The sequence below is a fragment of the Anas acuta genome, chromosome 7, assembly GCF_963932015.1.
Source record: "Anas acuta chromosome 7, bAnaAcu1.1, whole genome shotgun sequence".
NCBI classification, from domain to species: domain Eukaryota; kingdom Metazoa; phylum Chordata; class Aves; order Anseriformes; family Anatidae; genus Anas; species Anas acuta.
Genome location: NC_088985.1, coordinates 12753137 through 12775989, shown reverse-complemented (window position 1 = coordinate 12775989; position 22853 = coordinate 12753137). Strand labels below are relative to the sequence as shown.

General features: G+C 39.8%; 1 protein-coding gene and 1 long non-coding RNA gene across 7 annotated transcripts in view; both read left to right on the top strand.

Annotated features, from left to right (window-relative positions):
* Window positions 1-4287, top strand: part of LOC137859786 (uncharacterized) — a 170267-nt gene extending 165980 nt beyond the window's left edge. For both annotated transcript variants that reach the window (XR_011098550.1, XR_011098549.1), the window contains 2 exons: window positions 3639-3788; window positions 4153-4287. This is a non-coding gene — a long non-coding RNA (uncharacterized lncRNA). The remainder of the gene's footprint in view (window positions 1-3638; window positions 3789-4152) is intronic.
* Window positions 4288-4418: 131 nt separating this feature from the next.
* RET (ret proto-oncogene) overlaps window positions 4419-22853 on the top strand; it is a 101593-nt gene continuing 83158 nt past the window's right edge. Inside the window, exons 1-2 of one of the 5 annotated variants that reach the window (XM_068688466.1) lie at window positions 20453-20546; window positions 20845-21058. In XM_068688466.1, coding sequence (XP_068544567.1) covers window positions 21013-21058 — 46 coding nt within the window. In that variant the 5' untranslated portion in view covers window positions 20453-20546; window positions 20845-21012. Of the gene's footprint in view, window positions 4536-14887; window positions 14990-20452; window positions 20547-20757; window positions 21059-22853 lie in introns of those variants that run through there. The other 4 variants (XM_068688467.1, XM_068688470.1, XM_068688465.1 and 1 more) reach the window with 4 other exon arrangements.

Below are 22853 nucleotides of genomic sequence, written 5' to 3'. Positions count from 1 at the left end.
CTGCATCTTTAGAACAGAAAGCATCCAGATAAAGAATCAGGTATTAAACTCTTCCAACACTTCTTTCCTTTGCCAGGATGATTAAAGTCCAAAGGATTTTGTATTTGGTATCGTTTAAAACCAGCTGGGCAAGAAAAGCCTTTTCACAATGCCACAAAATATCCTCCCCTATTCTAGAAATCAGTGATAGCTGCTTTGCTATTTCTGTACATTCCAGGTTCCAGTCAGGACCGTGAGCACATGTTCTTTCCCTAATAAAAACAAAAAAAACTTTTCAGTAATCAGTTCCATCAAATTATGAGGACTCATACATTTTCATCTCTAAATTCACAACTGTGTGACATACCATGATGCCCTGGCTTACATCCAACTGTTTGTTTTTTTTTTTTTAAAGGAAATTGTGTGAAAATAACTTGCCTTTTTTTTTTTTTTTTTTTTTTATCATAAAGGGATTTCTAGATTTCTATGCCTTTCAAATAATATAGACACTGTTTTCTTCTGAATAACAAGTATGGCCTCATGAGGTGCTTCCTCCCATGTTCTTCCCCTCTGTGTTACAAGGCAGCATCTGGGCAGAAGTTTTCTCTCACTTCCATAAAACCAAATGTTAAAAATGAATTTTAAAAAGGTCATTGTATGGGCTTTGAGTGCCAATCTGATATAGATGTTACTCAAAACTGAATACAGGCAAGTGCCCTTTTGGCTAAGATCAAGTTTAGCTGTGGTTTAATATTGTAATTTTTATATATTGTATTAATATTGTATACATATACATAGGTACATACATATACAATATTTATACTATACATATACAATATTAATATTATACAACATTAATACAATATTGTATTAATATTGTATATGTAAGATTCTGATGAATCTTACATCTAGCATTTTCAGGGGTCATGCTTAAAAAAAAAAATAATTTAATTTCTACTAACTTTTAATTTGCTATTTTATACTTTTAAAGATGTAGTCTGGCTTTTGAAATATCTTGAAGGGTACATATTCATTGGAAGTTGAGCGTTTTTATAGTTCCTTTAAAAATGTTGTCCCGAGTTCTCTTGTACTTCTTGATCCTTAAATAATTGCGTCATTTAGGTTGCTGTCCTTCTGGTCCTTGAAGACTAATCTTTTCCTCTTACCCTGGTATTTTCAATGTGTATAATCTTCATGTTTGGAACACTGTGAAGATTCATATTTTCAGAGTACCTTGCTGGTTGGAAAATGCTGTCTCCTGCCTCCTGGGACTGTTAACACCTCAGGAAGCAGGTTGAGCTGAGGTGCTAACAGACATATAGGAAATAAAAGGGATCGACAGGAGCTTAAAGAGGGAAATCATAGTATACAGAGAGACAGAAAATGCCTGGTAAGTAGTTGCATGAAATTCCCTTCTCACCCCCCAAGTCTCATGTTTCTGTTATATGGAGTCTTTGCTGCGTGGCTTTGGTGGAACCCATAGCTATCTGGCAAAGGTGAGAGGCACAGCATCAATTTGAGTCACAAAACAGGGTTGGAATTAACTGATGCGTGAATTTGCAGTGTACCGTAAAGAGGTGTGTATATACAAGCAGAATTTTGTGTTCATACTCCCATCTCATAAAAGAGATTTAGTGGGTGATGGTTGGACCAGATGATCTTGGAGGTCTTTTCACACCTTAATGATTCTATGATTCACGGAGATTTTGATATAATTTTTTTCTCTACTAATACGTTGCATTCACAGAAAAGTCTTGCACAAGACATGCAAGTCCATGCCTTCCTTGCATACCTGGCTAAGTTACTGAATATTAGATGTCTTCCATGTTCAAGGCCACACTAAGAGAAGATGCACAGAGGAAAATAAAGTGTGTACATATATTTTCACATCTGCAAATTTTGCTCGGGGTTAAGTATGTAGTCAGCTTCATTTTCCTAGAAAATGCAGAGTTGGAGAAATAATATAAACATCATGCACAAGTGAAATGCAAACCGTATGTTGCCAGCCGAGAAAAATGGAACTCCTGACTATTTTTTTTATATTATGAGATATGGGATTATTTCGCTTGTGCAAAATAGATTGATAAATTGAGATATTGTTGTTTAGAGTAATCTTAATCAGTTCAGGTTTGCAATTGCATTTGGCTTTGTAATGATGTAATTCTGAATCTTTTTTTCCTTGTTCCATCTCCTCACTATTACTTTTTTTTTTTTCCCCCTTTAGCTTCATCTTGTGAAGTTAAATTAGTTGACTGTGACTTTGGTAGGATAATGTCTTGCATTTTATAGCCTGTTAGCAATTCTGCATCTGAAGGGTAGACCTCATGGTATTGTATAATATTAATAATCCACTTTGCATTTAGAATTGTTAACTGTTGATCACCTACCTGGCTTAGATAAGAGTAATAATTGCTGATCTGGTGATTAGATGCCATGTTTCTAAGTGTCATAGTCTGAGTCACCAGGTAACAGGAAATGGGTACTGAGCTTTTAAATTATTTGATTTCATTAGCCATTTTAGACACTAGTTGGTTTTTGATTTGATGCAAGATCTTCCTGGCAGCTTACTTTAAAATGGTCCCGGGTAAGTTTTCGTAGTTGTGTTCTTTTTCTCTGCATGTCTCTGCAGACAGTGCTTTCACTTTGAAAGACACCTAACACAGGGAAACAGTGATTAGCTCAGAAAGGAGAATGCTATCCCCAGCACATCTCAGAAAGTCACGTGCAGACGGCTTCAGTTATTGTAATTTGTCTAGAAGTAGCAAACCTACTGTGAGAAAGCTGATTGTTACAGCAACTGGATGCCAGCACAGCGGATGGCAGTGTGGGTAAAGGTCTTAGTAGGGCTGCATGGTCAAAAGATTTTGTGTGCGCTCCAAACAATATGCTGCACTATACCAGCAGCATAGAAGCTGACCAAAGGCTAAGGCAAACACACTCTGTTACTCATATTCTGGTTCTTGGTGTTAGAAATCATGCTCTATTGACAATGGGGTCAGTCCTCTGAAGGTGTTGTCATATGATACAGGATGCTGACATTACCGATGTTCCCCTAACAGAAGGCAATATGTGGGTGTGAAGTGGGTTTAGAGAACATAAGCTTTGTACAAACATCATGCTCTTTCTGCAGGTTAATCAGGTCTTTAATAAAAGACCATGGAAATGTCAGCAGTCTGAACAAATAAACCAGAATTGTAACTGAATGTTCGTTCAAACAAAGAAATCTAAACCCTTTTTTTATTAATGCTCTTCACACAGGCAGGAAATAGATCAGAATTATAATTAGGAAATATATATATTATAAATATTACCTATAAGTTTCAGTACATACTTGAATTTGCATTATACACATTAATCATACAGACATGACTATACTTTAGGGCTTACAGTCCTAAATTTAAATTTTTTAGTTTAAATTTTTTTTCATTTAAACTTTCATTTAAACTTTTCAGTTTAAATGAAAAATATTACTTGGCAAATAGATTAAATAAATGGAAGAGTTAACTAATTAAGCCACTTATTCTATTGGATTAATTAAGAGATGATGATAATAATTATAGGAGGAGGGAAAAAAATATTCTTTTTCAAGGCAGAAAAACAATCATGTCTCTTTTTGATCTTTAATAGCACAATGATCTTCAGCTAATCTTTTTTTGCAGGTAGTGATGAAATGGATATCTGTGGAAATATTCCCTTTTTGGAATATTGGATGATGAGACAGAAGGATGACTAATAATACCTGCACTTAAATGATCCCATTACTGTATCCTGAATCCTAAATTAGATCTTGCCTACTACCTCCTCTCCAGGTCAGTATTATTCCTGTGATATTCATGTAGAAAGTTTGTTGTTGTTTTTTATTTAATGTAAAAAATAATCTAACAAGTTGGTTCACTTGCTTGTTCTTTTTATAGAAGTTATTTCTCTGTTCTTAAAACCCCGTAGTTACTTTTTTTCTGGTTTGCATACCTACAAACTAAGGTCAAATGAATAACAGAGCTACTAACTGGTGAAATGTAGATACAAAGAGGAAGGAAAACTACACTGTTTTCCCACTGTGGATAGATGAGAATACAGTTGTTAAAGCAAGATGATCTTAGACTCTGCAGCAAACAAAATGCAGATTTGTTATGAAGAAAAACATTTTCTAACTTTTTATTTTATTTTTTTTAGAAATAGACAAACATCAGTTAAAAATGACAACTGTGGCTGATCCGTCTTTGGAACAAGATAGACTGGGTAACCTTTGTAGAAAAATGCGTGTGGAACAAAGTGCTGTATGTGACCTTTCTAAAAAGACTGACAAGAAAGTAAGTATACATCTCATCATTTTTCACCATATGGAAGAGCTTTTGCTCCCCCTCCCCCAAATGGTTTTCAGATGAAATGGAACAGGTTTTCCTATAAGTGTACCATGGACCTTATCAAAGTTGATCATACACGCAGAACCATGATCCCTGCCTCTGGAATCCTCCCTGTACTGTCAGATTTGCCTTTATGTGCATTGCCCATCTGGAGAGAAAGTTAAAATGAATATTCATGCTTAGAGATGCAAGGTAAGTTCTAACTGACATTTATTTTTGTTGAGAAATATCCCTTTTTATATGCTGAATTCTTGGTTCTGATATTTGGGCAGCTTTTGGCACAGGTGTGGTGTAGTGCCATCGTGTGGATTCAGGACATGTGGAGGTAGGAGGAGATAGGCTTGAAAGATAAAACTAGGTGTGGAGCAGGTGTGCAGGTAGGTAGTTGATGTCTTGATGGCCAAAGAGATAAAGATGTTATTCTAGATAATCACATTGTGAATAGCCAGTCCTCCAAGATTTCTGTGTCATTTAATCCATTAAGTTGTGGAAGCAATGGAAGTATTGAATTGTAATACAGAAATTGTTTTTTTTTGTGAACAGAACAGTAGACAAAAAATGTTTTGACACCATAATCCTCCTTTCCTGGATGCCTTCTTTCTTGCATATCTATCATACTTGCTGGAATGTCAGTGCAAGCAATCAGTTTTTGGTCTGTAACAGTTACCAAACTGATCTTGGTAGTGTAACTACTGCTGGTAATGCCAGTACAGTGGAACTGAGATTGGGACAGAAAAAAAAGATACACAGAACAGTCTTTATATGAATAAAGCTATGGCACCAGCAGCATAGGCTGTTGTATATGTGCAAGCAACTATTTCTGGAATGAGCCTTTTTGAAGATTCTGCCCCAAATGACATTATTTTGGAATCACTATTGAAAAGAAATACATAGATAAGGTGACCAAATGGGATGAGATGTGAATTAAAATACAATATGATGCATGGTGTTGTAATTGCCCGTGGAAGACAAATATTTTATTTTTTGCTATGCAGAAAACAGCAGTGCCTATCTAGAAATACTGTAATGAGTTAAAATAATATGAAATTCACCCAACAACAGGTTAAATTGACTCAATTGTTGGATTGGTATTGTGCAATTGGTAGCCAGTCTAGTTAACTGATTTAGACTAAAGATTTTAGAACAGTGCAAGAAAGTTTCCATCATCATTATTAGTCCTTGCAGAAAGGTGCTTGAGAGTCTGATTTAGTTCCTGTTGGGTACTGTCCCTGTCACTGAACATACTATCCAGATGTTACTACTGATAGCTTTGCCAGTGTGTTTATGAGAAAAGCCAAAATCTGAAGAGGCACAGACTAAACTAAATCCATCCTTCCTTCCTTCCTCTCTCCCTTGTCAAAACCTGAATACTGTATGTGGATAGGGAACCTCATATTACCTCTGCAGCACCTGTCTCATGGATTAATAGCAGAATTTAGTCTCCCTGCATGTTAACATGCACTACTCTCTAAGCAGCAATAAATTCACACAAAACTAGCAGCAGTTCACCAAAAACATTGAGTCCTGTGCTCTCTTGATTCACCTCAGGTGCACCATGCCTGAAATTTCATATGAGTAAGTCTGCTTGATGACTAGTGGATGAGAAGAGGCATATTACTGCTTTAATTACTTATAATGAAGGATCATGGGATGGTGATGTCATCATTTTAAGACTTGCTATGTCTAAGTGCACTGCCAGGAAGAGGAAAGATGAATAATGATTTATGTACCTTGGATAAAATTCAGATAAAAACCACTTCAAAAATGTTAATTATTTGAGGTCACTTTCTATTATATAGGATCTGTTCTTTAGAATTTCTTGCAGGTTAATAGAGATGGTTCAGGAGTGCTCAGCCTGGCTTGGTTTGACAAGAAAAAGCAGCAACTGTGAGGGGGAGGGAAAAGGAGGAGACAAAGGGTGTGATTTATCGATGTGCACTTTGCTATTTGTGACTAACAAAGAGATGGTTCACAAATGTCTCAGACTCAAAGCTGTGATCTGTCAGAACTGCTGAGCTGGGGAAATACTACCACTAAGTAAAAATAGATTGGTCAGCAGTTACAGACTTATCTGTAAGCAGGTCATCCCATACTATCTATATGCACAGAAGGAAGATCATTTTGCTGGGTTAAAAGTGAGATAACTTTGTTGCAGTGTTGTCTGTTATCAATCAATGGTTTTAATTAGTTACAGGATTGACTAATAAAAATCCTTGCTGATTAATTGATTTTTATTTTTTTTTTTAATCTGGCTAATACTTGCTTTATTATGAGGGTGATTTTTCATTTGGACTGAATACTTTGACCAAAACCGAGAGGGTTTTTTATCATTTCTGAGGGAATGAAAGAGTATAAGTGTGTGGATTAGAAGGTACACTGATATCTGTCAGGAAGAAAATATACTAAAGGTACTACTGATCAGTGTTAGTTTGACAATTATTTGGAGACTGTCTGCTTTAAAATGATTCACGCGTATCTGTTGAAATCTACTGCCATTTGCCACAAATTAACTTCTTTGTAATGAAAGGGATAGAGATATTTTTTCCTGTTTTTTCTTATGCTTTTCCTATACTCTATAATAAAGCTGATTGCATCTTGTTAGTAAATAGTCATGTATTTACTAACTAAAAAATCTAACACTTAATTACATTTTTCTTAGATAACAACTCAACGCATAGTTATACATATGCATCCATTCTCTATTCTCTGAAAAGGCAAACTGTTACTGTGGGTAGTTATGTGGATGTGAATTTGCTCATCATAAATCTGAGGCAGGCTTTGCTGCAGCTAGCAGGACCCATCAGGATAAGCAAGTGATGACATTGTCTTGGCTCATAATATTCTGATTTTCCACACATGTATGTCATTATATCTTGTGGTAGTATCTATGGAGTGGCAAATATGTTATATATATATATATATATGTATATATATATATATACATATATATGTCTCCCAGGAAAGATTTTGCAGACTGCCTGGAAATACTGAAAGAGAAACAACCCACCTTTCATGAAGCAGCTGAGTTGCCATTAATATTAGCAATATAAATGCATACTTAGAAAATAAAGTGTGAAATCTGAAAGTAAGTCTTCCAGGGGAAATGGACTGAGCTGTGCTACATGAAGAGTTGTAGAACGTTTGGATGTTTAAAGTGTGAGTCTTAAATAAAACAGCATCTAAGTCAATCAAATAAGCTAATCAATTTCTCTTGGCATATGAACCAGGATTAAATTTTATTTTTCAGCATCTCAATGGCTTATACTGTTCTAGTATTGAATACCTTTTTATTTTATGTTCCAGTGACTATCACTGACCATGTCTTTTAATTCAGAAAACATGCAGACTTGTTTGTTTCCATCATGAAACATGCATTTGATTAGACTAGTGACCCAGAACATCAACACAGTAATGTGATTGAAGTCCTCCAAAGACTATCATCAGTTCATCCCCGGGCCTAGCAATCTGACTAACCCCTACAGAATCAAAATAAATTACATCTTTATGATTTTCATGGGATGGAAGCATAAAGAGAAAACATCAAACTGATTTAAGACAAAGCAGCCCAGTATCCAGTCTTAAACCATGTCAAGTACTGGGTGCTTTGTGAGGCCTGTAAGACATAGAGAATGGGGAGTGTACACAGCAGAGCTTACCTGGGGCTCCACCCCAACTTCCAGCTGTCAGGTGAAATTTTCCTCCTACCTGCCAAATATTCTGGTATGCTGAACAGGTCTGTAGATGTGAACTCTGAACTGTGTTCCCAGCTATTCTACAGACTCTGGGCAGCTCACGGTATACCACAGTCCACCTGCATTTCTGATAGTGAACGATGTGTTTTTCACTGAATCCCTTTCCAGATGAGCAATATAATTCTGAGAACAGAGAGCATGTGGATAACGTTCAGGCAGTTAGATTCAATGATCTTTGTAGATCCCTTCCAACTGAACTATTCTAATGTTCATGGAGCACTAAATGTACCAGCTATGTGAGTTAATTTCATGCAAAATATTGTATTTGTATTACAGAAAGAACTTATAACCTTTTCTTTTTTTTTTTTTAAGTAGTAGTAGCAAAATGAAAAAGACGTTATGCTAATTCTTGTAGTGTTTACTCTTTTCCTGGCATCTAGACAGGAGGAAGTAGTGAAGTTTTTGCAACAGCAACTGTGCAGATGGGAAAATTTCCATCCTTGTTAAGCCACTACAGCTATTTTCTTTGCTACCTGATGGTTTAACTGCCTACTGTTGGCTGCAGTTTCTTGAGCCATTCAGCTATTTTGGGTAGCTAATGAATGATCTGCTTTCTGCAAAATGAAGAATATTACCATAATTACTTAGCATGTGTAATATTTCCAGCTACAAGTGTTTGCTGAGCTTTAGATCAGCCTTACGCAAAAGCGGTGAAGTGAAGTGCAAAAGGGAAAACTGTCAGTGCCAGATCCATGCTTTAGAGCACAATGGAGATGCAGCCCAGCTGCCTCAGCCAGGCTCTGAACCTTGGCTGGCTGGTGCCATACTCACTGGGTGTTCTCAGTGGAGCCCAGTGCCACCGATGAAGCCCTTCCACTTGCTGTGAAGTCAGGGTCTCTGCATTGTGCTGTGGGCAATAAATATTTGAACAGGTAAAACATTCTGTTTGAGAAAGAAATTTCCTGGTTCTATTCCCTTTGCTTTTAAACTTGATCATCGTTCTGGTCTCAAATGCTGCAGGCTTTAACACCTGGGGCTAGTGTTAGATGCTGGCTATATAGATTGTAGGCTGATGTGAGCCATATGTGAACTGCTTGGCAATTTGTACTAGGTCAGAGGTGGCAGCAAAACAGCTTTCCCAGGCTTGCAGCTCAGAGCTGCGAGGCCATTCTTGTGGGCTCTCTCAGCATACTCTGGGCCACTCTACCACTGCTCTGTGGCTTGCAGCTGGGCTGCAGCCATCCACTGTTGAAGTCTAGGAGACAACTCAGCCTTGGGATCTTAACTTTGTCAAGAGGCTGATCAAGGTGTACACCTAAGAAGCCTTAAGTCCATTGTGACATTTTGTTTGGCATTGACACTAGGCAGATGGATGTTGGGCAGGACTTTGAGGTTGTCCTGCATGAGGGTGTCCTGCTGGATGGCATTCATCACTGTGTTATGCAACTCATGCATGTCCTTAGTTTAGGTCATCTCACTGTCGTTCATGTTAGCCTTAGTGACTTTATGTCTTCAGGGAGCCACTTCAGTGGCAGTCAGCAGAAGACACATGCAGTGAAAGGAGGAATTATATAGAAAAGTACAAGAACACGTAGCCAACCAGAAAGAGTCCCTCAAAGTTCAAGGAGGAATCTGCAAGTACAGAAAATAAAAGTTCAGAGGACAAATTTTTAGTGTGATCACACACTGAAGATATTTTAAGTTCCTGTTCATGTAGGATTTTGTAGCAACATTAAGTCATCTGCCTAAGCTCTGAATCATCTTCATGAAGTCACTGCAGGTTTCTTATGGCAATAATCAATAAAAACTTTTTTTTAGTCTTTAATTTCAGGCATTAGTTGGAGGGAAAGCTATTCTCAGAAGTTCTGTCTCATGGGTAATCACAGGAAGTTTAAAGTATGTTGCTGACCTAGGTGCCATGACATTTCAGGTTGTATTTAGAAAGAATGGATTGGATTCACAATGAATACATAGAGCAAAATAACCTTGACTGTCTAAAAACAGTAAATAGTTTGATTCATACTGTAGAGCAAGACTCAGAAGCTAACATCAACATATTCAGGAGCTGTTGGACAGCATCAAGAGATGTGAAAACCTTGAAATCTAAGATGTCACATGTCTAAGGCAGTAGGTCCTTTAAAATGATTTCTGGGTTGTGATCTTTGGGTATTTGTTTAATCATTTAGAAGATCCTGACAGAAAAGCTCATCAGTACTGAATATTATGAACTATGATTCTGTAACTTCATGGCTTCATACCATGGTTCCAGTTAGTTTGTGCTGGTACCTCTTGTCATATGCTGTTTATTTTAACTTCTTCAAGTCCCCGGTGACTTGGAAATGACTTCTGACAGAGCAGGCATACCTGTTTTCAGTTGAATAAAATGTCAACAGGTGTCAACCAGTATTTTTTTAGAGCAGTTAACATTTTTTTTTTCTTTTTTAGTCTTACTCTATGGCCCTTTAGTGTAGCTGGGACACTACTTCCCACTGGCCTCTTAGACAGTGTGTATTGAGAACTGTCAGTTTAATGTCTAACATTTTACTTCAATGCAAACTGCTTAATCTCCTATCCTGTTATCTGCGGGGAACCTTGTCAACCGTTACTGTGTTAGGCATGCAAATTGCAGTCTCCCATGTAGCTTCTCAGAAGACTACATCAAGCTACTCTTAGGTGCAGTTACCCTGTGCTTTTCCGTGTTTTCTGGCTAGTGACAAAAACAGACATAATTTCTTTCTTTTTTAAAAAAAATAATAATTCTTTGTGTGTGTGTGATGACTATATAATCTTTTATTGAATTTGGTTTGATGTCAAGCCTTTTTTCAACACAGCCATACAGTGAAAAAAGGGAATTACAATCCTTCTACAACCCTTTCCCAATAAAGCTGGGATTGTGATCAGCAAATTGCAATTAAAATTCCCTCCAAAATAATATGCTAGTATTTACTAATGTATAGGGAGACAAACTGTATTATACAGATACTCCTCATCAGTTCATGCTGCTTCTCTGGCCATACCATGACTTCAGGCAGCCCGCCTGTGTGGCTGCATTTCCTGGCTGCAGAAGTCAACACCCTGTACATCAACATCTCTACAATTCTCTGCTCTAAAATTTCACTTCTTCTAGTCTCCACCATCACTAGTTACAGGGATGGCAGGTCTTCTTTAAACTGGACAACCTTTTCATTCAGTGATACCTGATGCAAAGCATTTGCTCAGGAACGAACACACGGAAAAATTAAGACAAAAACTACCTTCCCCATGGGAGCACTTCCTAGGCATGTGCTGATGAAACATGTCAAGACTCTCTAAATTGACTTCTTAGGTTCACTGCACGGTTTCTCTTTCAATCACAATCTTTTGTCTTCTCTCTGCCTTAGTTGTGTATATTTTGTTACGTCTTCAACAGTTGATTTATTGGTACAGAGACCAGCTGTGCCTAGTTTACATGAGATGTATTGTAGGAGGGCTGAAAAGGTCTGGCTTAATTTAAAAATATTGGATCTGTAAAAATGGTGATTGCAAGTTGATAGAGCATTGATTTACCTGTTTTCTGTTTACCTGGGTCCGCCAAACCAGTCTCTTCCAGGTGTTAACTGAATAATGTTCCAGTGTAGTAAGTGTAATGTAAAAAGCATAATTTCAGATCATATCTCATGAATTGTATTTGCCAGATTCTAAGAGACAAAACCCAGAAGTCCAAAATTATCTCTTCCAATTAATGAGTGGTGTGCCTGTTCCACAGCTATTGCCTTTCATCAAACACCACCTGCATGGCCTTGTTTGTATTTACTGAGCTTTCAGTTTTAGTTAAATGTTGCTGTACCTGCTAACAACACTGAAACAGCTGTCTTGAATTACTGTGAGCTACCACATAGTTATGACTTAGAAACAAGAAACTGTTTCCTTCATATATACTGCTTCAGAGAAATTCCAAGACAAATTTCTCTGAGCTAATATACAGGATGGTCTACAATCCAAATAGACAGCACAGTCAGCTGAGCTACTTAAATTCTGTTACTAACTTAAAAGAGAAACTGCCAAGCTATAGATAATAGGAGACATGTACATGAATGTCACCTCATCTTGTAATATGCATAAATTAAAAATAGGACAGTAACCTACTTCTGGTTATCAGCTTTAGGCATTTAAAGCTCCTCTTTACTTTCTCCCTTGGGCTCTGATGCCTACTCTTAAGGTCATGGAAGTCAAGACACAAAGGAATACTACAATGAACTTCTAAGGTTTTACATTATTTCAATGTATGTGCAAATGTAGGTGTAATTTTATTAAAACAGAAATATTTTCTTCCATCTGAAAACAGAAAAACTAAATACGTGAAGTGATTTGACTTGTAACTCTGGGGAAAAAAATACTTCTTTTTAGCAATTTATATTATTTTTATAATGTGTATATTGAAGGCAGAGTCAATAAAGTTATCTTGTGCTGTTGTTGCTTTTTGTACTAGAGAAACTGCAGTCAGATTCTCCTGCTAGTTAAGAAGTAGCTGCAACGCTTGGCATCTCCTCTCCCCAAAATACAACTTCCATAGTATTTTGCCCCTATGGATTGGTCTGCCTTTTCTAAAACAAATGGTAGCAAATTCTCTTTGTGTCTAATTTGAAAAGCTATCATGACATGGACATTTTGAATAGTGACCTAAGGGAAGAGAGAACTGGGTTTATCTCTTGTCCTTGAAAATCATCCTGTATCTGCCTGTGTGTTAATCCTCTAACTAAAGGAACTTGCACACACAGCACTTTCTGAAGACTTCCTACTAAAATCTCAGAATAGTCCATTTGTCCATAATGTGTTTTCCATTCTACAGAGTCTTAGGGCCATGTCAGAGGGTCGGGAACCTCTTGTCTTGGGGTGAATCTCTACTGGGCTGACCATGATGTAGCATCCGTTTGTCCTTTTATTGGTCATAATCACTTTGATAACTTTCTGGTCCTATAGAAATTAAAATCACAATCAAATTCCTTAGTAAAGTGGGAGGCATTAATGCTGGTTTTCTTTGTGCATGTGTAGTGTTTTTGTTTGTTTGTTTGTTTTTTATTTAAGGATTAACAGGTTATACTAGTATGCTTGGCATCATGTATAATTATATATTGTATCTACCTACAGAAACTAGTCCGATAGATTTCCATTTTGCTTTGGAATTGTTGGTTTCAGTCATTTAAACTTTTGTGGTAACATGGGCAGCACACACTGTCTCCATATGGTGCAATTCTTAAATATTGTTTAATAAATATTTTAGGAAATAATGTACTAGAAAAGATTGCATTCGGGGACAATATTAAGTATTAAGCACTCAAAGTTTACCTTTCCAACCTGAGTACATCCTTTTCATGCAGAGTATTTGACAGGCAGTCATGTATTCTTGCGTTTACGGCACTCAGGCCTTAGTCAATGCACAGGAAGAATGAAGCAGAGTCCTGTATTAGTCACAGGTATGTTATTTTGAGGCTAAATCTTTGGGATGGATGCCAGAAATTTATCAGTTCCACCACTGCTTCAAACACAGATTTCTAGTTCCTGAATAAGACTTAAGAGTCATAATACTGAGCAAATAAAAAATGTATGGGTCATCTCCTTTCTCACAATTTCTCACAGGCAAGCTCTTGATTTAATTTTTAATAATATGTTATTTAGATGTAGATGCTGTGGTCATGTGTAATAGAAAAGCACATTCTGATAGATTGATATAACACAAGGGCAAATGTGCCTCTGTAAAGCATGGTGCAAATGAAGATGTGTGACCTGACTACCTGAGTGCTTTCTTTTATGACCACGATGCCATATATTTAAAGACACACTTTAGAATAAATGCAGATCTCTTGAATTAGCTTAGAATCGTATTTCTTGGTTTCTAATGATTACAATTTTGTAACATACAGTGCTGAAAGTAAATCAGATTATGTAGATCATTTAACCCAATACAGGTTAATTTAGAGGTGAAGTCCCTTGTAAGTCCTGCATCTGATATTTTTATACTAATTCCTATAATGATGAAATTAATTGTTATTCCATTGAATGCAATCTTCTCTTCATTAACTTCAGTGTGTTTTCATGCGTACATTTCTAACTGAATTGTGGTCATGATTTTGTCAGCTCTTCTCCTGCAGAATTTGACTTGATGATTTAGCAATCTGAAAAATATTTGGTCACTATTTCCCCTTATACATTATTGGTATAGCTCCATTCTGATCCTGTGAAAATTTACACCAGCTGGGGACTTTGCCTGCTATTACCATAAAACCATTGCCCTACAAAAAAAAAAATACAGATGTGCATTTTTTCTTCTTCTGGAGTATAGGGGTAGCAACATCTTCATGCATAGGGGTAGCAACATCTGAGACTTCTGATATCAGTGCTTTCTTTTGTGGAAGACAGTGACCTGAGAGTTCATGCCTGATCTGTGCACCTGGTTTGGTGGATAAATATCCTACACCACAAGAAGTTGTAGCTACTTTACCCACAAGAAAGGTTAAAAAGGTTGTAGGAGGGACCACAGCAGCTCAGTTCCTCGGCTCTGTCAGGTGGTAAATGGGACAATGCAGAGGCTTGACATGGGTGATGATGGAGTCATAGTTAAAGTAAGAACATTAGCAACCTTAGTCCTGGGCTCTGCATAAAGCTCTGCTGTGGATTTTGTTTAGGCACAGTCTGTATGGGAGCCCATGCAGGATGGCGAGTCAGCAGCTGTTGTGCTTTTCGAACCACCTGGTTCACCACATGGTATCCCGTTAGGACTGAAGACTGCTGACTCTGGCAGAACCCCATCTGTGACTTCAGGTGTCACTGCCAATGGCACTGCGGCATGTAACAAACCTACAGAGCTGCAGAACCCAATGGAAGAGCAGTGTGGCTGCAAAGTCTCTTCTAGCTCCCACATACAGAGATGTCTGTGTTAGAAGACTGGGGCCTCTTCCCAGTATCCATGTGGCAAAGGTAAAGCTGAAAAGATTTCAGGGCTTTGTTGTTCAACATAAAGCAATTCAGGTTTTATACTGCTCAAGGAAGATATCATTTTGTCAGTCTAATTTAATTACATTTCATATTGAACTTCAAGCATGTGTATATTTTTAAGAGGTTTCTCTACATTATTGGTTATTTTAAAAATTGTACTATCTGATGTAATAATATATTTGCTTTTCAGGTTTGAAACCTTTACGGTAGTCAGAGGTCATCTTTTCAAGTTCACTGTAGCAAAGTATACTATTTAAGGCAGAAAGAAAACGGAAGCTGAGATTAACAAATATTTGCTGGGCACTTAGGAAATATCACTGCTTTATTTGGCTATTATTATTATTATTTTTGCTACAGTTGGTAATGCAGTATTTTGTAGGGTCATATACATGCTTCTGGTAGAGTTGTAAAATGCAGTATTTAGGTCTATGTTGAATAGAATGATGGTCTAACACATTCACCTCTTCCAGGTCACTATATGGGTACATTAGTTAGGCAGAGATAAGAAACTTGCTTTGGCCATTGTCTGGGCTTTGTTTTTTTATGAGTAAGTAGGGAATTGTGGTGTCACATCTCTCAGGTGCGCTATTATATTTAACACCAAATGCTAAGAAATAAGAATGAAAAATAACTGTTTTATCATTGTGATCATAATAGTATATTATCTACTGCAAACCAATATGGAGAAGAGTTAACAAAGGACATTTTATATTTTGTTAGCTGGTTTTAATTTATCAGCTGCCAGTTTCAATATATTTCTCTTACTAGTTGTACTGCAACTTCTGGAAAAACATCTACCCCCTACCATTCAAATTCTGATGGGGAGTGTGTGAATGTTCTTGTGCGTGTTCATAATGTTTCCAGGCAGATTCAAAATGTTTGTTTAAAAGCTAGAAAAATCCGGTCTCGAAAGTTCATAAGAACTCCACTGCTCATACTGATGTGTAGAGATTTATCATACTGATGCCTGTTAATACCTCAGGGAAATGTATGCCTCTTGAGTAATGGAATAAATGTTGAGCCTCAATGCCAAGGTGCTTATGGGTTACAACTGTTGGGAGTATGTTATAGTGCGGTTCCAAGCAAAAAAAAAAGGCTGTGTGTGCAAATGAGATAATCATGAGTCATCAGCCCTGTTGCTCTCTCTGATACTAGCTGGGGGATATTCCTGTGGCAGTGGATTGGCAGCTGCGGCACAGCTCTGCTGGATGCCCTGCAATGTGCACATCATCAGCCTTGCAGTGTGGCAGGATGTCTTGCATGGGGCGGTGTGCATCGTCACTGTGAGAGGTTTTCATCCAGTTTTGTCATGCTTCTGTAATCCCGTGGGTCCACAGTTGCATAGAAAATTCAGATTGGGATTAAACTCTGAGTTTTGAAACTTGTGCAGAAAGCACAGTAGTTAAGCATCAGTGTGCATCACAGGGAACACATGTACATATGCCTCTTAGTTGATACAGTAAGTAGTATTCATGGTGCTCCCAGGACTGATTTTAGAGCAATGATATTAAAACTGAAGTGTAATTCTCTGTTTTGAGGGCTAAAGTAACAAGACAAATGCAAAACAGCAGGAGCTTCTTCATAGAAAAGAAACGTGAAAACACACATTGCTCCCAAGTATTCAAATAACTTGTTTCACCTTTGCGTGGAAAAGTTTGAGCATTCACATGCACTTGCAGCAGTACAGTCAAGCAGGTGAAAGATATGAGAATTATGTTATTACTGACGTCTGAAGGCATCAGACTAGTTTTCTTTTGCCCAAGAAAACAGATGACAGTGACCTATTATTTCACAATGGTTTTGATACTTTAAGCTTATGCTTTTAGTGAAACAATCTGATGGCCAGAAATCAGACATTGTTGCAAATGAATGTTTTTTTCAAATGCTCTATATTATATAAGCAGTGATGTGAAGTACTTTTTTGTTGGAGGAACTTAAGATGTTACTCTAAGAACTAGCAGTGGGGTCTGATGAAAGCAGTTCCTGTGGCAGCCAGCTCACAAGAGGGACAGCTTTGTCAGGTCTCTAAAATATTTTGATCCTTCATAGCGTAGCCGAGGCTTATGATGTGCCGTTCTGATTTCCCTCACACAACATCTCTGCTTTCGCCAGTTCCTTGTCAGTGTTTCCACAAGAACCCTGTTTTGCCATGAAATTGATGTGTTGGATTATGTGGAGCTCTTACTTTAACTTCTTGAGACCAGGACGGTTGGTGGCATTATTTCTTTCTGCACAAAAAAGGATTTATTTCCTCCTAAAGGCAAAAAAATTATCTTCTTGGTCACCTTCTCCAGGTGCTGTGATGGAGACATCCCTCAGCATGGGTTTGCTGCTTTCTTGTGGTAATGAGGCTTTCTGAACATTTAATAGCACTTCTGGGTGAGCACTCCAGGAGAACGCATGGCTCTTAGAAGTAGGTGGTATGGATTGCTGGGCAGTTTAAAAGTTAGTTGTATGCAGTAGGGAGGGAAGAAAGGACCAGACAGAATGATAAGAAATTGAAACCCATGGACTGTGGAGGAACATGTAAATAACCTGAGTTAAGTATGTTATGCAGCATGGAGATAAATCCCTTGTGATTGTCAGGATGAAAATTTGATCTGTCCTTTTACCATTAGATCTACGTCAGAATCTGTTTTGTGCCATCCTAGTTATAACGTGCCAATTTGACCACAAAGTAGAGTTAAATGATAATAAGGATTAAAAAACAAAGAACAACAACAAAAACACATTTTAAAATAATATTTTCCTAGTGGCCAACAACAGTAGTTGAGACTCTGTAACAACTGCCCTTAAGTGTGGAGAAAAAATGCTTAAATCCTGAAATGATCAAAAGTCAGATGTTGGTCACAGTGTTCTAGGAGGAGTTTCTTCTATGAAAATGTTTCGGTGTTCATTTGTGACTGTTTGGAAAGCGTGACAAGGTGGAACTGTCCTAAGGTGTCCTGTCTTGATGCTAACTGCGCATGACCTAGGGCTTCTGATGAAGCCATGAAACAGTTATCAATTAGCATCAGTTTCAGGAAGCATTATCATATCAAGACATCTCAGGGTGCCTTTATAGAAGAAAAAAATACAATAATTTAATAGCTCAGTCTGCTGTGCCAAACGAATGACTCAAAGCAAAGCAGAAATAAATGACTGTGAGCTATGGTCTCGCAATTGCACCAGCCTGCAGGAAAGTGTCAATTTATTTCCAAAGTATTTCTGCTAGGAGTGATGGGAGGTGTCATTATAGAGCTTGAGCTTGTCTGGAGAGTTAAGGACACCTAGCTTTTTATTCTCCATTTAGTAGTGCTGATTTTGATTTTAGTTTTCAAAAGGCCTTCAGGCAACAAAATCAGGTGAATGACACAAATGTGCATTTTATGCATATCTGAGCAAGATTCTCAATGCATAAAAGAGGGTGTTGGCATAGGCTCGTGTTCCTCTAGTAAACTCAAGGACAGATGCTTCAGTCTGTATTGGGCCTCCTCATTGCTGTGGAAACAGGGCTGGCCAGGAAAGTTTTTGTTTTCCACTGAAGTTTGAATTTTGGGGGGAAATTCTATTTTGGTAGACTTTTGCAGAGATCCCCAAGATGTTGCCGTTAAGTTAGTTTTGCCTTTTTATGTCTTACCATATTTTGTGTGGTAGGCTGTATTTTTGGGTCAAACTGCGTGTCCTCAGTACACCCTCACTTTTCCTTAGTGAAGGCTTGCCAGGGTGCTGGAGGACACGAAGGAGAACAGCTCCATCAAGGACAGTGACTGCATTAACGTTAAAGTGATGGTCACGCCAGCTGGAATGATGAAGGCACTAATGTTTAGTCCCTTTCTCATCCAGATAGGCAACCTTATCCCATGTGTGCTGTATGTAAGCTATGATACTCTAAAAAGGTATAAATCTGCTTAACTTAAAAGCCTGGAAATCAAATGAAAAAATTACTGTGGTGACCTTACTTCTGCTCCTTGTATGACGAACACGATGGCATCCTAAACCAGTCTTAATGCGCTGGAGCAGAGCCTGAAGTTGGCAGAAGAGTACAGCTTTGGCTTCAGTTGCTGAGATGCCAGAAGAGATTGGAAGTCCTTGAAATTCTTCCAAGAAGTCACTTTGTCCTGGATGGAAACTGGCATTTATCAGTGCAGATGATAGTGGTGTATTTTAGATGGCATCAATATTGATTTGTATACAGTGTGAGCTTTTAAATATGATTTAAGATAAAGCTCAACTAAACGTAAGACGTTTCGCCTCAAAGCATTGATTTAATGTTAATGTTTTATATGTTGCTTTCTTGACTATAGCCTTTCCCGTGGCTTACGGAGACATCCCAAAAATGCCTCTCAGGTCCCCCTGTCAGCATCTGTGCAAGCACCACAAACACTTGTGCCGCGGGAGTAAGTAACCAGAAGTTTAATTTGTGCTATCCATCAGGCAGCTTCAAATGCAATTAATTTATGGTGGTCACTAGTATTCATCCCAACTTAATTCTTACCCTTTGGTGTGCTTGCACTTGGGTTATTGTTTTCCCAAAGGTGATGTGAGGAGCATGGAAATGCTGGATGGAGGTACAGAAAAGTTAAATCAGGTTTCTTTCTTTTTCTAGTTCTATGGGGTAATTCCTTATGTTTTGCCCGTTAGTGTTGGGTATTTTAAGTGAAGTCCCTGCCAAGCTAAGAGGGAGAAATTGGTATGATTTGTATCTGAAGTAATCGATGGCGGTCTCTGCTAGGTGAAATTACAGAGGCTGAGCATCTCTCACCGTGCGCGCCTCCTTGCTCTCGCTTGGGCGTTTCGAAGTGCGAAGGCAGGGAGCGGTCGGAGCGGCAGCCGCTGCTGGGCGTCCGAGCGCTGCCGTCCGGACGGACGGACAGACAGACAGACAGACAGACGGACAGGCAAACCTCTAGCGCAGCGCTGCCGTGGCGAGGCGACGGCAGCGCGGGGAGCGGGGGAACCAAATCCCGGCAGGTCGGAGAGGCGGCGAGGGGGGGGACCGGGTCTTCCTCGCAGGTCCGGGCGCCCCCTTTGGCGCTGCTCCCGGCGGGTCCCTGCTGCGGGGGCTGCCCGGGGGAGGGGGCTGGGTGGGGGAGCGCTGGGGGCCGGGGTCGCGGCCGGGAGGGACCCGGCGCTGTTTTGCCGGCCGGGGGCCGGTCCCTCAGCGTTGCGCCCGATGCTCAGGTCGGGGGCTGTTAGCGGCGGCTTTTTGGGGCTGCTCTTCTCAGCAGACCTGTCGCTGAGTTGTTGAAGGGTGTTTTTGCATTGGCTCGATTTTTTTTTTTTATTTTTTTTTTTATTTTTTTTCCCGCTTGCGGTTTAAAAGTGGCGTTTCGCCGCTCAGCGGGATGCTCGCATTCCGGCTTACTTTGGTCGCCTGCCAGGTGGAGCTCATCTCTTTTCAGCATCCTCCTACCATCAAGCAAAAATCGTCTCCTCTCCCCAGGATTAATTATTCAACACGTTTAATGTGTTCGGCTGGGGGGTGGGGGGGGAGAGAGGCGGCCGCTCGGATGCGTGCTGGTGCCGCATCGCCCGTCCCTGCTTTGTCTCGCACCTGGTGCGTTCACGCCGCTCCCCCGGGGGCCGGGGGCCGGCTCGGAGACCCCCGGTGCAGGTGGCGGTGGCGGTGGCGGTGCCGGTCCCGCAGCCCCCGGGGATGCTCGGGGCGGGGCGCGGGGCGGCCCCGGGGGGGTCCCGGGTGGGCCGGGCAGCGCGGAGGGGAGCGGAGCGGAGCGGCCTCGCCCCGGCGCGGAGGAGGGGCCGGGGGCTGGCCCCAGCCGGGCGGTGCCGGCGGCCGGGCAGCGCTGGGGGGCGCGGGGCTGAGCCCAGCCGCTGACTCGGGCTTCTCCCCGCAGAGCCCCGGCGGCGCCGGCAGCGCGGAGGGCACGGGCAGCTCGCTCCCGGCCGCCGGGCGGCTGCAGGAGGAGCGGCGGAGGGGGGCAGCCCGGCGCCGTCCGTCCCGAAGCAGCGCCGTGCCCGGCCGGGCCATGGGCAGCCCCGACTGAGAGCCCGCAGCGGGGAAGATGCCCTCCGCCGGGCGGGCGGCGGGCTTCCTCCTGCTCTGCGGAGGTAAGTGCCCGAGAGCCGGTCCCCCGGCGAGTTTGCGGGGCTGCGGGGCCGCCGGTCCGGCTCCGCCAACCTTTGCCAAAAGGCGGACGAGGTACGAAAAACCCTAATACTTTTTCTTTGCTTTTTAAGCTCTAAAGCTAAGTTAGAACAGATGTGAGTTTCCTTCGTCTTTAAATTTATGATGTGAAAGGGAAGAATATTCAAGCGCGTTCCTATTTTAAGTTTCGAAAGATTGCTCCTTCTCTGTTGTCCCCTTCCCAGGGCTTTATGCGTCGTCAAATTAAATTGGGATTGGATTGATAAGTGAAAATGACCAAAAGATGAAAAGTTATTGAATCGTAACTTAGATGATGCTGTCCACAGATGTCAACTTTCTAAAGTAAACAGAAACCCCATTATATCGCTGTTTCTTCCATATGGCAATGTTTGCCAATGCATTTCTGGTGTTTACATGAGTAAATCAAAGTTGTTGTTTGCTCGAGAACGCAGCACAACCCTGCAGACCAGAAATGCAGTTCTGAAAAAAAGGCGAAGCCCAAACCAGCCCAGTAGTCCGCCAGCTGGAACAACGGAGCACCGTGCAATATTAATTCTATACTTGTGATTCTCTGTGAAAAGTGCAACAGCTTGCTGCTTCTCATTATTGTTTCAAATTAATTATAGTAGTTCACCCCATCTTAAACTACTCTGTAAGTTAAAGAGGTTGCAAACCCTCTATTTTATTTTATTTTTTTAATTTTCTATGCTAAAATATTTCAGTTGTCCCTACTCTTTCTCATGTTGGTATGTTATTTTTATCATTCTCTGATCTTTATAAAAACTCTCCGTTGCTCAGACCTAGGATGTCTGCGACTAAAATAGGTAGAATATGCAAAGTCTAAGTACTTATTAAAAATGAATAAATAAATAGAATGTGTTGTATCCCAAGTCGTTTCACTGTCAGGAAGAATTAGCCATACTTGTATTGCTAATGGATGATCTATCATGCTGCTGTACTTTTATCTTTGTATTTATGGCAAATCCATTTTCTTTCATGTTTATGGCAGAACTAAGATAAATGTAATCTACCTAGGATCTTCAGTTTGAGGGGTATGGTTTATTTAGTCTGGATAGCGCACGTGCATTTGCTTGAAAGTAATTTTCACTGGTTTCAGTTTAAGCTGGTCAGATGAACTTGCTCCTATCCATGCTGTGATCCCCCAGAATATTATGTGTACTAAACATAATGGATGCTTAGACCACCCTCCTAATCTGCTTTATTCCTATGTTTTGTTTTGTTTTTTTTTTTTGTTTGTTTGTTTTGTTTTGTTTTTTCTCCTCCAATGTATCCCTTTCAATTGGACTGTCTTTGATTTTACTTTTCTAACTGGGTGGGGAAGGGAGTTGTCTCTGTATCTTCTCCCTACTCCAGGTAGATATCTAAACCTTTCTTTAAGTATTGGACCTAAGCAGATGGATATCAGTTCAGTGAGAGACTTGTTATTAACATGACCATAAAGTGTTAACTCTTGGATTCCTCCATAGCTTGGAAGACTATTACAAAAGTTAATTTGAGTTGGACAGACTGCCAAGTAGATTTCTGTTTTAATACCACTTGCTTATACTTACCATAAATATTATTTTTGTTTACTCTCTCAGCTCTGGCTGGTGAGGCTTCATGCTCAATTCCCCTTAATTTTTACTAAAACCATGGGGAAGAAAAGTTGTATACATTTAGATCGCACTTCAGAGTAATTGTATTCATAGTCATTGCAAGAAGTCTAGCATATTAGCAATGTCGTATGGGTGTCTGCTG